The sequence below is a fragment of the Heteronotia binoei genome, chromosome 21 (genome assembly GCF_032191835.1).
Source record: "Heteronotia binoei isolate CCM8104 ecotype False Entrance Well chromosome 21, APGP_CSIRO_Hbin_v1, whole genome shotgun sequence".
NCBI classification, from domain to species: domain Eukaryota; kingdom Metazoa; phylum Chordata; class Lepidosauria; order Squamata; family Gekkonidae; genus Heteronotia; species Heteronotia binoei.
Window position 1 is genome coordinate 151,421,816 of NC_083243.1, and position 12,459 is coordinate 151,434,274.

General features: G+C 40.3%; 1 protein-coding gene across 1 annotated transcript in view; it reads left to right on the top strand.

Annotated features, from left to right (window-relative positions):
• Positions 1-12,459, top strand: part of OTOG (otogelin) — a 232,290-nt gene that overhangs the window by 182,346 nt on the left and 37,485 nt on the right. The window contains exons 41-46 of the mRNA XM_060262032.1: positions 4,797-5,017; positions 7,382-7,520; positions 8,839-9,033; positions 9,635-9,847; positions 10,355-10,459; positions 11,051-11,161. Of these exons, the coding sequence (XP_060118015.1) occupies positions 4,797-5,017; positions 7,382-7,520; positions 8,839-9,033; positions 9,635-9,847; positions 10,355-10,459; positions 11,051-11,161 (984 nt within the window). The remainder of the gene's footprint in view (positions 1-4,796; positions 5,018-7,381; positions 7,521-8,838; positions 9,034-9,634; positions 9,848-10,354; positions 10,460-11,050; positions 11,162-12,459) is intronic.

A 12,459-nucleotide genomic window follows, 5' to 3' on the forward strand; every position in this document is an offset into this window, starting at 1 on the left:
CCACCCTGAACAATTTAGTGTCATCTGCAAACTTGGCCACTTCACTGCTTACTCCCAACTCCAGATCATTAATGAACAAGTTAAAGAGCATGGGACCCAGTACTGAGCCCTGTGGCACCCCATTGTTTACCGACTTCCACTGCGAAGATTGCCCATTTAAACTCACTCTCTGTTTCCTATTAATTAGCCAGTTTTTGATCCACAAGAGGACTTGTCCTTTTACTCCATGACTATCAAGGTTACTAAGGAGCCTTTGATGAGGAACTTTATCAAAAGCTTTCTGGAAGTCAAGGTAAACAACATTTATTGGGTCCCCTTTGTCCACATGTTTGTTCACCCTCTCAAAGAACTGTAACAGGTTAGTGAGGCAAAATCTTCCGTTACAGAACCCATGCTGAGTCTTCCTCAATAACCTGTGTTCATCAAAGTGCCTACTCATTCTGTCCTAGATAATGGTTTCTACCAACATTTCCAGTATTGAAGTCAGACTGACTGGCCTGTAATTTCTCGGATCTCCTCTGGAACCCTTTTTAAAGATGGGTGTGACATTTCCAGTCCTCAGGAACGGAGGCAGATTTCAATGAAAGATTACATGCTTTTGTCAGGAGATCCACAAGTTCAACTTCGAGTTCTTTCAGAACTCTTGGATGTATGCCATCCAGACCTGGTGACTTATTAGTTTTTAATTTGTCTATCAGTTGTAGGACCTCCTCTCTTGCCACCTCAATCTGACTCAGGTTTTTCAGCAACCCTTCCAAAATTAGCAGTTCTGGAGCGGGCAAACACTTCTCATCTTCCACAGTGAAGATGGAGGCAAAAAATGCATTCAGCTTCTCAGGGATTTCCCTATCCTTCTTCAGTAATCCTTTTACCCCTTGGTCATCCAAGGGCCCCACTGCCCCCCTGGCTGGTTTTTTGCTTCTAATATATTTAAAGAAATTTTTATTGTCGGTCTTTATGTTTTTTGCAATATTCTCCTCATGGTCCCTTTTTGCCTGCCTGATCACAGTCTTGCATTTGATTTGCCACAGCCTGTGTTCCCTTTTATAAATCTTACTTGGACTAGCTTTCCACCTCTTAAAGGAATCCTTCTTACCTTTTACAGCTTCCGTAACTTTGTTTGTTAACCATGCAGGCCTTTTCTTATACTTGTTTGTTCCTTTCCTAACTTGTGATATATATTTTATCTGAGCTTTACAAAGGGATCTAGAACAGGCCCCCTCTTTTTTAGCAGCTACTGAGACCAAATATGTTATGAGGACGGCCAAGTACTTTTTTTATTTGGAGGTACCAGCCCACAGAAGAGCCTTTACGTTGGCTCGATGCGCAGCCATGCCCTCAAAGGTGCTAGAAGGGAAATATAGAAAAGTCCCGTATGAAGACCGACGCTGTCCTTGTGCTATGGGAGAGGTGGAGTCGATGACTCATATGTTTTTTCGATGCCCTTTCCACCAAGTACAGAGGGATAGGTTTGTTTCCCCGTTTGTAGTTAAACCAATGGCAGACGCGGACGAGGCATGTTTGGAGAAACTTTTGGTGGATGCAAGTCCAACTATCTCTAGACAGATAGCCAAATTTTGCCATTATCTTGTGAAGTTCCATACTAAGAAACAAGAAACTGCATGTCTTGTATGATCTCTTGGAATTTTAGTTTATAAATGTTTTTATATACTCTGATTTAAAGGATTTATATAAATTGGAACTGACTTGAATTTTAAAATTGGTTAAATTATATTTTAGTTATCTTGGATTGTATAGGTGGGGAAATGTTTATGTATTTTATTGTATTTTATGTTTTTTTAGGAGGGTATTTTATACTATCTTAGGTATTTTAGGAGGGTTTTATATGATGTGTTATAGTTTTTATATTGGTCTATGACTGTAATAAAGTTCATTCATTCATATCTGAGCTTTTAGGATTGTAGTTTTAAACAGCCTCCAAGCTTCCCCAAGGGTTTTGACTGCATTTACCTTTCTTTTCAGTTTCCTCTTCACATGCCTCTTCATCTCAGAGAATTTACCCCTTTTAAAGTTAAAAGTGGTTGTGCTGGTCTTTGGGGCAACTCTATTTATACAAATGGAGAAATCAATAATGTTATGGTCACTGCTTCCAAGCGGTGCAATCACTTTTACATCTCTCACCAGGTCTTGAGCATTACTTAGGACCAAATCTAGGATCGCCCCACCCCTGGTTGGTTCTGTGACCATCTGCTCCATAGCATAGTCATTGAGAGTGTCTAGAAACTCAATCTCTTTCTTTTGACCAGAACACATATTGACCCAATCAATTTGCAAGTAGTTAAAATCACCTATTATGACACAGTTTTTACATATAGCCACTATCTTTAATCCTTCCATCATATTAAAATTGTCCTCTATCTTTTGATTTGGTGGGTGATAATGAACTTCCATAGTTAAATTTCCTTTTGGGCCCTCTATTTGACACAAAGCATTTCTAGAAGGGAATCTAATTCTCTGACTTCAGTCTTACTAGACTGTATACCCTCTCTGACATACAGAGTCACCCCACCTCCAACCTTTTCCTCCCTATCCTTCCGATATAACTTATATCCAGGAATCACCATGTCCCACTGATTCTCCTCATTCCACCAAGTTTCTGAAATTCCCACAATGTCTATGTTTTCCCCCAACACTAAACATTCCAACTCCGCAATTTTACTTGGAACACTTCTAGCATTTGTATACAAACATCTATAATTTCCCAGGCAAGTTAGGCCCACAACCTTCCTCCTGCTACCTTGAGAATTTGGCAGATAGTCCATACTGTTTGTCACCATCTCAGTGGACAACTCTGATCCATTACCCAGTAGAAAAGTAAAAGCTAACCCTTCATCTCTTTGAGATGAGTCCACCCAAACCAGAGACATTTCATCTCGTCGGCTTTCCCTAAGATTTAGTTTAAAAACTGCTCTGCCACCTTTTTGATTTTAAGCACCAGCAGCCTGGTTCCTTCTGGGGACAAGTGGAGACCATCTCTTTTGTACAGCTCCCGCTTGTTCCAGAAAGCATCCCAGTGCCTAACAAACGTAAACCCTTCCTCCTTACACCATCGTCTCATCCACACATTGAGACTTCTAATTTGTGCCTGTCTCTCCAGCACTGCACGTGGAAAGGTAGCACTTCTGAGAAGGCTACCTTGGAGGTCCTGGTCTTAAGTTTCCTGCCTAGCAGCCTAAATTTTTTTCCTCCAGGACCTCACGACTGCTTTTCCCCACATCATTGGTGCCAGCATGCACCATGACCACTGGCTCCTCCCCAGCACTGTCTATCAGCCTATCTACAACACGCGTAATGTCTGCTACCTTCGCAACAGCAGGCAAGTCACCATATGGTCAGTATGCAGTTTTGCCACCCAGCTGTCTACTTGCCTAAGGATCGAATCACCAACTACCAAGTCCCCCCCCCCCCGCTCAGGGATGGTTCCTTGGCGCGAAAGGATACCCACTCATCAACTGAAGAAGAGGTCCCATCTGAGGGCACATTCCCCTTAACCTCAGCATGGTGCCCTGTTCCCTCTCGACCCTCATGCTCTCTGGCAACAACGGGGCTGCCATGTTCAGAGTGGGGCTCAACTAACACGTCCCTGAGAGTCTTCTCCGAGTGCCTAACTGATTGTCTCTGCTTCTTCAGGTCCGCCACCTTGGCCTCAAGGATACGAATTCATTCCCTGAGGCCCAGGAGCTCTTTGCATCGAGCACATACCCAAGACTTCTTTCCTTTGGACAGATAGTCATACATGTGACATTCAGTGCAAAACACTAGAAAGCCCCCACCCCCCCTGCTGGCATTCTACCTTCATGATAGCTTTTTAAAATATACAATCCCCCTTTCAATCCTGTTGTGTTTATGTGGCTCTCCTTCTGGAGGGTCTACTTATCTTATTGGGAACACAAGGAATAGGGTCTACTTACCTTATTGGGAACACAAGGAAAATAGGGATCTGGGTTTCTGGTCCTTACAGAGCCTTCAGACCAAGAGCCACAGGCCAAGAGCCCTTTAGCTCTTGCCCTTCGGCTCGCGCCTCTGACAAGGTGCAGCTTAATAATGCAAAGAGGGTGGGGCCTCAGTCTGCCCTAGGAACACAGCCACTCCCAGTCAATCAGCAACAATCAGCCCCCTCAAAACAAACAAACAGCAGTTCCCCAGCAACAACACAAATTCAGAAATTCTCAGCAATCACACAATCACACAACTCAAGACTTCTCAGCAATTTCCCCAGCTGTTTAGAAAGCCAATCCTCACCCTTATAGCACTTCTTATCCGCTCTCTCTCAGAGCTCTCTGAAATGTGCTCAGCCTCTGGTAAGGTGCAGCTTAATACATTTTCCATCTAGCAACATGTAAAATATTGTGCCTTTTATCTGTCCATAATTACAAAATGCATTATTAAATTCTCCAGACCAACACATGAACATACAGCAGACTTTAAATATTAATATTTAGTGCACATGATGAAAGCTGCTTGTTTTCCAGAAAGGTAGAACAGAAATACCATGAGAAATGGCTTAGCAACTTGCTTTTTCTAGAGGACAATACAACATGGAACATCACCACAATTTAGAACCACATGAAGGTCTTAATTCTGTACTGGACTTTTCTGTTAGACAGTTGGTGTTGTATGGAATTTCTTAGCAAGTCAAAACTACAATGTGGTGATTTTGTATGGTTACATCATTGAGACTTTTTCATGTAGCCTCTATATAACATAATATGTAGTCTAGGATAAAGTGATTATATATGAAAATGTGCTAATATATGCACTGCTGTCTTGTGCAGGTTTCTGTGATGGAAGCTTGACAAATGACTTCATGCTACCTAACAGGACTGTTGTAAGCTCTGTGGATGCTTCAGTTATCTTTGCAGATAGCTGGCAGGTGCCAAACACACTGAAGTATGTTGGAGAACCAAGAAGTCGCGAAACAAACTGTTCTGTCATGGATTGTTCATTTTGTTTAAATATGTTGTTGAACCAGACTTTCAGCAGCTGCCATCCTTATGTATGTTGACTTCTGATTTTCTGTTGAAATTCTGTTTAATGTTGAATATTTTTATCAGTCATAGTTTAGGGATGGTAATTATTGTCCAGTGAGTTGAATTTCACCCATAACTTCCTCAGTCCAAATTGTTAGTGAATTCTGGAGAAAAGCCTTCTCTGGGAAAGAGCTTCGATTTGACCATCATGTGAGCTGTCTGTTGACACTCTTCACCAGTTGTTTAGCACTTTAACAGCTGATGTTTCCCATCCAAGAGTAATGTTGATATAATAGCTTTTATAGCTATATGTCAAAGATGGTGCCCTGGAGCAACCACTCTGGGAAAACAGCATACAGAATTTTAGAAAGCTAGAATGACAACAGAAGCCCCGAAGAAATATATGGACATGAGAGGGGAGAATGCAGTTGAATAATTTATTTATAATTATGCTATTAAAAATATTGATTCAGTGCTCATGGCATCTAACTACATTCCTCAAGATAATCACACAGCATTTCCCAAGGAACATAATAAGGAATTTCACATGCCTGAAATGCTACTTGGCATTTTTTGTGGTGGTATTTTCTTGTTTTTGGTTTTGTATCAGAACCACAGTTCCATCTGTGGAGGAAGCTGCTTGTGTGGAAAAGCCCTTGAGATTATAGAGGACTTTGAGGGCAAAATTACACATGACAAAAGAGATCTATGAATGAATTTCCCATAATTTGTTAAAACTATCAATAACAGTCGTTAACGCCCCCTTTCCCCATTTTGTGTTGGGACCATGGCTCAGAGAGTGAGATTGTTCCACATGCAGTTTTTTCATTTAATTTGGACTCCAGAATCGCCTGCCTTTTGTGCTGTGTGTGAGTCCAGACATGCACCTATTCTGTCCTGGCCACCAGGCAGAAGGCAAGGCCCATTTACCACAAGGTGTGACAGGGGCAGTTCTCAGGTCACACTCCAAAAATCGCAGTCCATGATCCAGTAGCACAGTCAAAGGCAAAGTCAGAAGGCAGTCCAAGGCCTCTGTGCAGGATCAGGTTATGTATTCCAAAAGCATTTCAAGGTCAGGTAACAATGGCTACAAAGCAGGTCCAGCAGCTGGTGGATTAGTCAGCAAGACTGCAGACAAGTTGATCCCACACTGGCTGCAGCCTTATATAGAGAGTTTCCCTACATGTGTTTCTGGTTCCCACTGGCTCTTCCCTGCAAGCAGACTCAGCTCCTCTACTGGGACCCAGCTCCTATGATGACTTGTCAGCCTCTTCTAGCATTTCCTTAGCAGAGGGGAGGCTCCTGCATCTGGTCCATGTCTCAGCCAAAGCCCTTCACCTCCTCTGCTCCTGGGGTGTTTTGGGAGAATAAGGCAAGTCTGGTCACAGGCAGGTCCATGCTTGGGACCTTCAGATCTGAGGGCCCCAGGGATTGGTATTGGTGCTGGCTGATGGTTCCTATGGGAAGGTCCTGAGACCCCAGACTGAAACTGAAACTGACTCATGGGTAGGGCCTGCCAACGCAGTTTTTGAGGATGAATTATGCTCATCTTCCTCTGAAGAGGACTCATCCTCCCACATTACACCTGGGCAGTTCATGACACACTCTATGTATGGGTGTGGACCTACAGGCATTATACAGATACCTGAATAGCTGCTTGGGGAGTGGAGTTTAAGACTGTGAAATTGGTATGAGGGAAAGGATTAATCCTATTAATCCTAGGACCCTGATCTTGAAGCCTGCTGGTATTGCTGTTTTTTTCAGTTCAAAATAGACTATATCCTCAGACCTTCAGTTTTTTTTTCTTTTTTGTAATCAAGATAATTTTATGATAATTATATTCGCCATTAATATTTAGTTTGGTCCCTATAGCTTTTTTATATCCAGCAGTTACATAGTACTTCACAGTGTTCAGTTATTTAACAAATGACCTTGTAAAATAAGTCAATAGTATCATAATCCCCATGTTACAGATTATTTTGTTTATTTAATTTTATTCTTTTTATTTTTATTTGATGTATTTAATTTAATTGTGTTCAGTTATTTAACAAATGACCTTGTAAAATAAGTCAATAGTATCATAATCCCCATGTTACAGATTATTTTGTTTATTTAATTTTATTCTTTTTATTTTTATTTGATGTATTTAATTTATACCCTGCCCTATTCCATGAGTGCAAGGTGGGGTGAAACTGAGAGACAGTGACTTGTCCAAAGCAGCCTAATGGATTTATGACAAAGTAAGGTTCAAAAAGGGAATACCTGAGTTATATTGTAACATTTTAATCATTATACTATACCAGTTCAATCCAACACTAAACTTTTGTAGCCTTGTTTCTAATTACCTGTGACTAATTTAAATTAGTGCATTTTTTTGTGCATGTGTTAAGGTTTCTCCAGATTCTTTTTGCGATTTGTGGGTCCAGGATGTGGAATATATTCAGAATCCATGTATAGCACTGGCTGCCTATGTGGCCTTGTGCAACAAATTTAATATCTGCATAGAATGGAGGAGCTCCAATTATTGTCGTAAGTATTTTGTGTTCAGTGTAAAGTGCATTTTTAATGCACTTTAGTAATTTTTTGCAATTGGATTTTGCCATTTCACTGAGTAAAATCCAGTTGTAAAGTGCTCTGATAGTGGATTGAAAGTGCACTATTCAGCACATGTGAAAATGCCCCGTGTTTGCCTTGACCCTAGTAAACATATGTTGATGCCTGATGATGAAAAGGCAATGCGATCTGTGGGACAAAGGCTTGAAGAGGAGTATCAGAGACCTGATTTAATGTCAAGCTTGTTCATAGGCTTGTTCCACAACTTCCTGTAAACATGAAGGAAGTGCTACCTGCCTTGATGCTTAAGCATATGGTTTTTAAATTCAGATAAATCACACAGTGTTTTTTCCTTTTGTACTTTATAATAAATGAATGAATAAAAATAGTAATAACACTTCCTCCTTTCATACAATAACATGCTTCTATAGGAGTGACCTCATCCAGCCCCACACATGAGAATGAGTATGCCCAGCTCATCACATAGAGAGGGGGAAAGGGTTGTCAAGATGGAATCCTGAACACCTGCAACGCATTCAGGAGGGAAGGGGTAGAATATAGTGGGTAGTTAAATTGTCCTCATACTTGGCTGTTTACAAGTCTTTAAGATTTCAAGGCAAATGTTTACAGTCTCAGATGTACCTTGTGGTATTTTTCCCCCATCAAGAGACTATCCAAACTAGAAAGCAATGGCAAATATTTCATTGTCCATAAGGCAAAGCATGCAATCTCCATTATAGTGAGAATCTGTAGTCCTTTGTATAGATTGAAACAGGGATTTGATCATAGTCTATGGGTCTTCATAAATTTTCCAGAGATTTTAAAAAATGATGATTCACATTCAGCAGAAGCCATGTGTATATTCTGGGGGGGGGGGGGGGGGTGGGATCTGACCATTCATCAGAGACTCACAGCACTTAAGTCATTAGAATTCTCTTTTGGGGCTATAAGGTGCCCACAGTATTCAAGAGAGAATTTAAAATCCATAACTTTTGATCTTTGTAAAGGAAAGAAAGGAGCAGGAGTTAATATATTTTGCTGCCTTTTATAAATTATTTGTAACTCAATATAGTTGCAGTAGAACTAAACTGCACTTGTCCTTTTTTCTTAATTGTTATTTATGCTTAAAATATATTTACTTAAGTATATTTGTTAATGTACTTTTAAAAAAGGTATTTTCATAGGAGGAAGTTTATGGAGGATGCCTGTATCTGTTGTCTTATGTTTTGGCATACAGCTTGTAGCTGAACCTTGATTGTCAGTATATGAATCTCTTCATGTGTTTTCTCACTAGCATTTCCATGCTCAGAAGGTTTTCTTTATAAGGCCTGTATACCTGCCTGTGATACACCAATTACTTGTCAGAATATGGACTTAGTACCTCAGGATTCAGATTCTTGTTTAATACTCACAGAGGGATGTGTCTGTGCGAAAGGAACCATCCTTCACCGTGCTCATTCTGCTCTGTGCATCCCAGAAGATAAGTGTGGTGAGTATAGATCTACTACGTTTTTTTACCATTTACCTAGTAATGTAATGACCAAAAGTAATGATCCCAATCTGTTTATTTAATGTATACATAAATAAAACAAAACTTTTCTGTATAGACGTATATTCACTTATAAAGTAGAGTGGTGTGTGCTGGAAAAACCTTGCACAGAGCACCTATGAAAGCCCCTGAAATATGTGCACATCACTACAAGATATTCAAAGTTACTGTCGTGTACATGTGAGTGAGCCCATTTGTGGGAAAGGCAGGCTAAAAATCAAATAAAAATCGAATCGATGTCCCTTTCCTTTGCCTTTCTAACACACAACCAGCACTGGCAAAGATTACAGTTCCTTGTATCTATACATTCAGAGAGATTCTCATACACAGCATTACGCATACCCCCCACAGATGTCTGGATCAGGCCCTTAATCTGCCATGAATTGGTTTTAATGATTGATTGGATATTGTGAATATTTTGCACATTAGCTGACACTAATCCTGTATTGGTTCTCCAACTATCATTCTTGTGAGCTGTATCATCTGTCACAGAATAAAAAAGACCAATATATATTTAATACATTTTCCCCTAAAAATTCAGCTTGTACAGACAGTTCTGGAGTACCCCGCGCATTGGGTGAGACTTGGAAAACCTCTCTTAATGGATGTTGCATGTACAGATGTGTTGACAATGAGACTGTTACTCCTGTAGAGTACAATTGTTCAGCTAGTCAAGACGTTGAGTGCCAGCACTTTGGAGAAGTGGCCTTAATTGTACACGATGATCAGACCTGCTGTCCTCAGAAAGTTTGTAGTAAGTATCTTTAACGTGTAATGCATAAGATTTACTTAACTGGTGTTATCCGATTTTTCATTTTGTTATAACTATAGCTTAGCCAGCATCATTCTTTTATACCAATTTTTGCTGTTGTTAGTAGGTAGCAACCCTGCTTAGCCTGGGCTATCCAGATCAGGGCAAGAAAATAGTTCCAGTTTAAGGACCCCAAAACAGAGCAGGAACTTCAGCAAGGCTAACAAGTCCGCCACATCCTCCCACACAGATCATCTCAATTGCTCCCAGTTACTGCCCTTTCTCCTCTATTCACACCCCTCTTTGTTCTCTGACATCTAATTTCTTCTTTAATGTTCCAAATTGTGAAAAACCCCAAATACTGCATTCAAAATAGAGTTCTAATTCTTGATATTAGTAGGTATTTTTTAAAAAAATCTTTCTTTAAATGTTTATTTCATCATGCATAGCATGTGCATTCGACTCTTACCACATTTGGTAATATGTCTTTGTCTTCTTCTCTTTCAAAAGCTTGTAATCAGAGCCTCTGTGAAACACTGATTCCTGAATGCAAAGGTCTAGAGAAGCTAGCTACCTACTACCGTGATGATTCTTGCTGTCCCAATTATACTTGTGGTAGGTATTAAATTAATAAATCAAATCATACAAGCAGTTTGCACCTTCACTATAGGAACTGTAGTTAGGGTCTTACACTATCAGATTAGTAAAAAATGGAATTACTTTCACAGATAAAATATTACTAAGATACAAATGTCTCTTAAGAAACTTAGGGTTAGATTGAAACATCCCCTTCCATTCAAAGGAGGGCTCCTTCCCTGAGCTGAAAGACCTCTGTGAATGGAAAGGCACCTTTCATTACAATCCCATAGTCTACATCCTGCCTGAAGAGTTAATTTTAGTTTGACTCTGTACTATATGCAGTTGTAAAGAAAAAAAAGTCAAGGTAAAAAAAGATAACCAAATATCCTCTAGGGCATGGCAGTATTATTAACTTTAAATGGATATGTTTGATAGTTCATGGCTAGATAAGATTGCAGAACAGTCAGAACCTATGTTTCTGTTTTGTGGGAGCTGTTGATTCTGCATATACAGATGACTAATGCTACATCTATATTCCTCCGTGCTGATTCCCAGTCTCATTGCAAAGGCAATAGGGATAGCAGTACTCTTTCCTAAGCCTTATTAAGACTTTCCTATGTATTTCAGAATGTGATCCAGAAAAATGCGAGTCCATGGAACAAATTCCAAACTGTCAACCAGATCAAACCCTGATTGCTGCCCATGTGGAAGGAACCTGCTGTGTAGCCTACATCTGTGGTATATCAAATTCAGTTCCTTACTACCAGTCATCAGATTAATACATGGGCTTCATGAACAGAAAAGGAAACCCATTTTTAGTCTAACCTTCTAACCATTGGGCAGCACTGGCTGTCTCTGTACATTTGGGTGGACAGAGGCAGTTTAAGTTTCTTGGATTCAGATCCTGGCAATACTGTAAGACAGGGGTGTCAAACATGTTGCCTGAGGGCTGAATCAGGCCCCTGGAGGGCTCCTATCAGGCCCCTGAGCAACTGTCTGTTATCTACTTCCTTCTTCCTTCTCTGTAGCACATAGCTACAGAGCAAAGTGTCTATTTTCTCCATTGGCCGAGGCTGCTTCCTTGGGGAGGAAAGTGGGGGGGAGGCAGAGCTTGCTTTGCCAGGCTCTCTCAATCACACAGCAAAGCTACTGAGCCAAGCCTCTCTTCCTTCTATTGGATGAGGCCCCTGCCCCTCCTTGTCCCCTAGGGAACGATGGAAAAAGCCAGTGCTTCCTTTGCCCAGTTCTCTGGATCCCATGGAAGAGATACAAAGAAAGCACCTTTAAGACCAACGAGTGCTAATGTTTTAAGCATGTTTTAAGGTTGTTGTTTTTTTAAAATCTTTAATTGTGTTTGTGCCCTTTATAAAGTTTACATATCTGCAACCTAATCTTAAATAGGTACACACATGGCCTGGCCCAATGTGGCCCAGCCCAACAAGGTCTCATTTATGTTAGATCCGGCCCTCATAACAAATGAGTTCGACATCCCTGCTGTAAGATGACACTGGTAGTGTCCATGCTAACATAAGCTACATACAAAGCAATGGGTCTGAAAGTTGATCAGAAAAGATTATTTGACAGTGGTTCCTTATCAAATACAGCTGTATTGCATTTTTTTTAAAAATGCTTAATACAAACAGACTATGCCCACAAGTATTTTATATTGCATTAGTGGAACTTAAATAACAGTATTTTTTAGTTCTCAGTTGTTATAAAGCCATAGAGACAAATGGCTGTTGTATTCCAAATGCCACTTTTGGGACAAGCCAAAACTAAACCAGGTTGTTGTTGTTGTTGTTATCATCATGGTTCTTTGCACCATATGCATTACAAAGATTCTGACCTCTGCAAATTCCAAGGAGATAGTTCATAGTGGCATCAGAAAAGAAGCAATCTATATGGAATTTATTTTATATTGAGATTAAAATGAGTAATGAAATCAGAAAATGGGGTATTGGTTGAAATCCAGTAGCTCCAGTACATTCATGCACTTCCATGTGTGCCAAGACGTCCTCATTTTATTTTTCAGATAT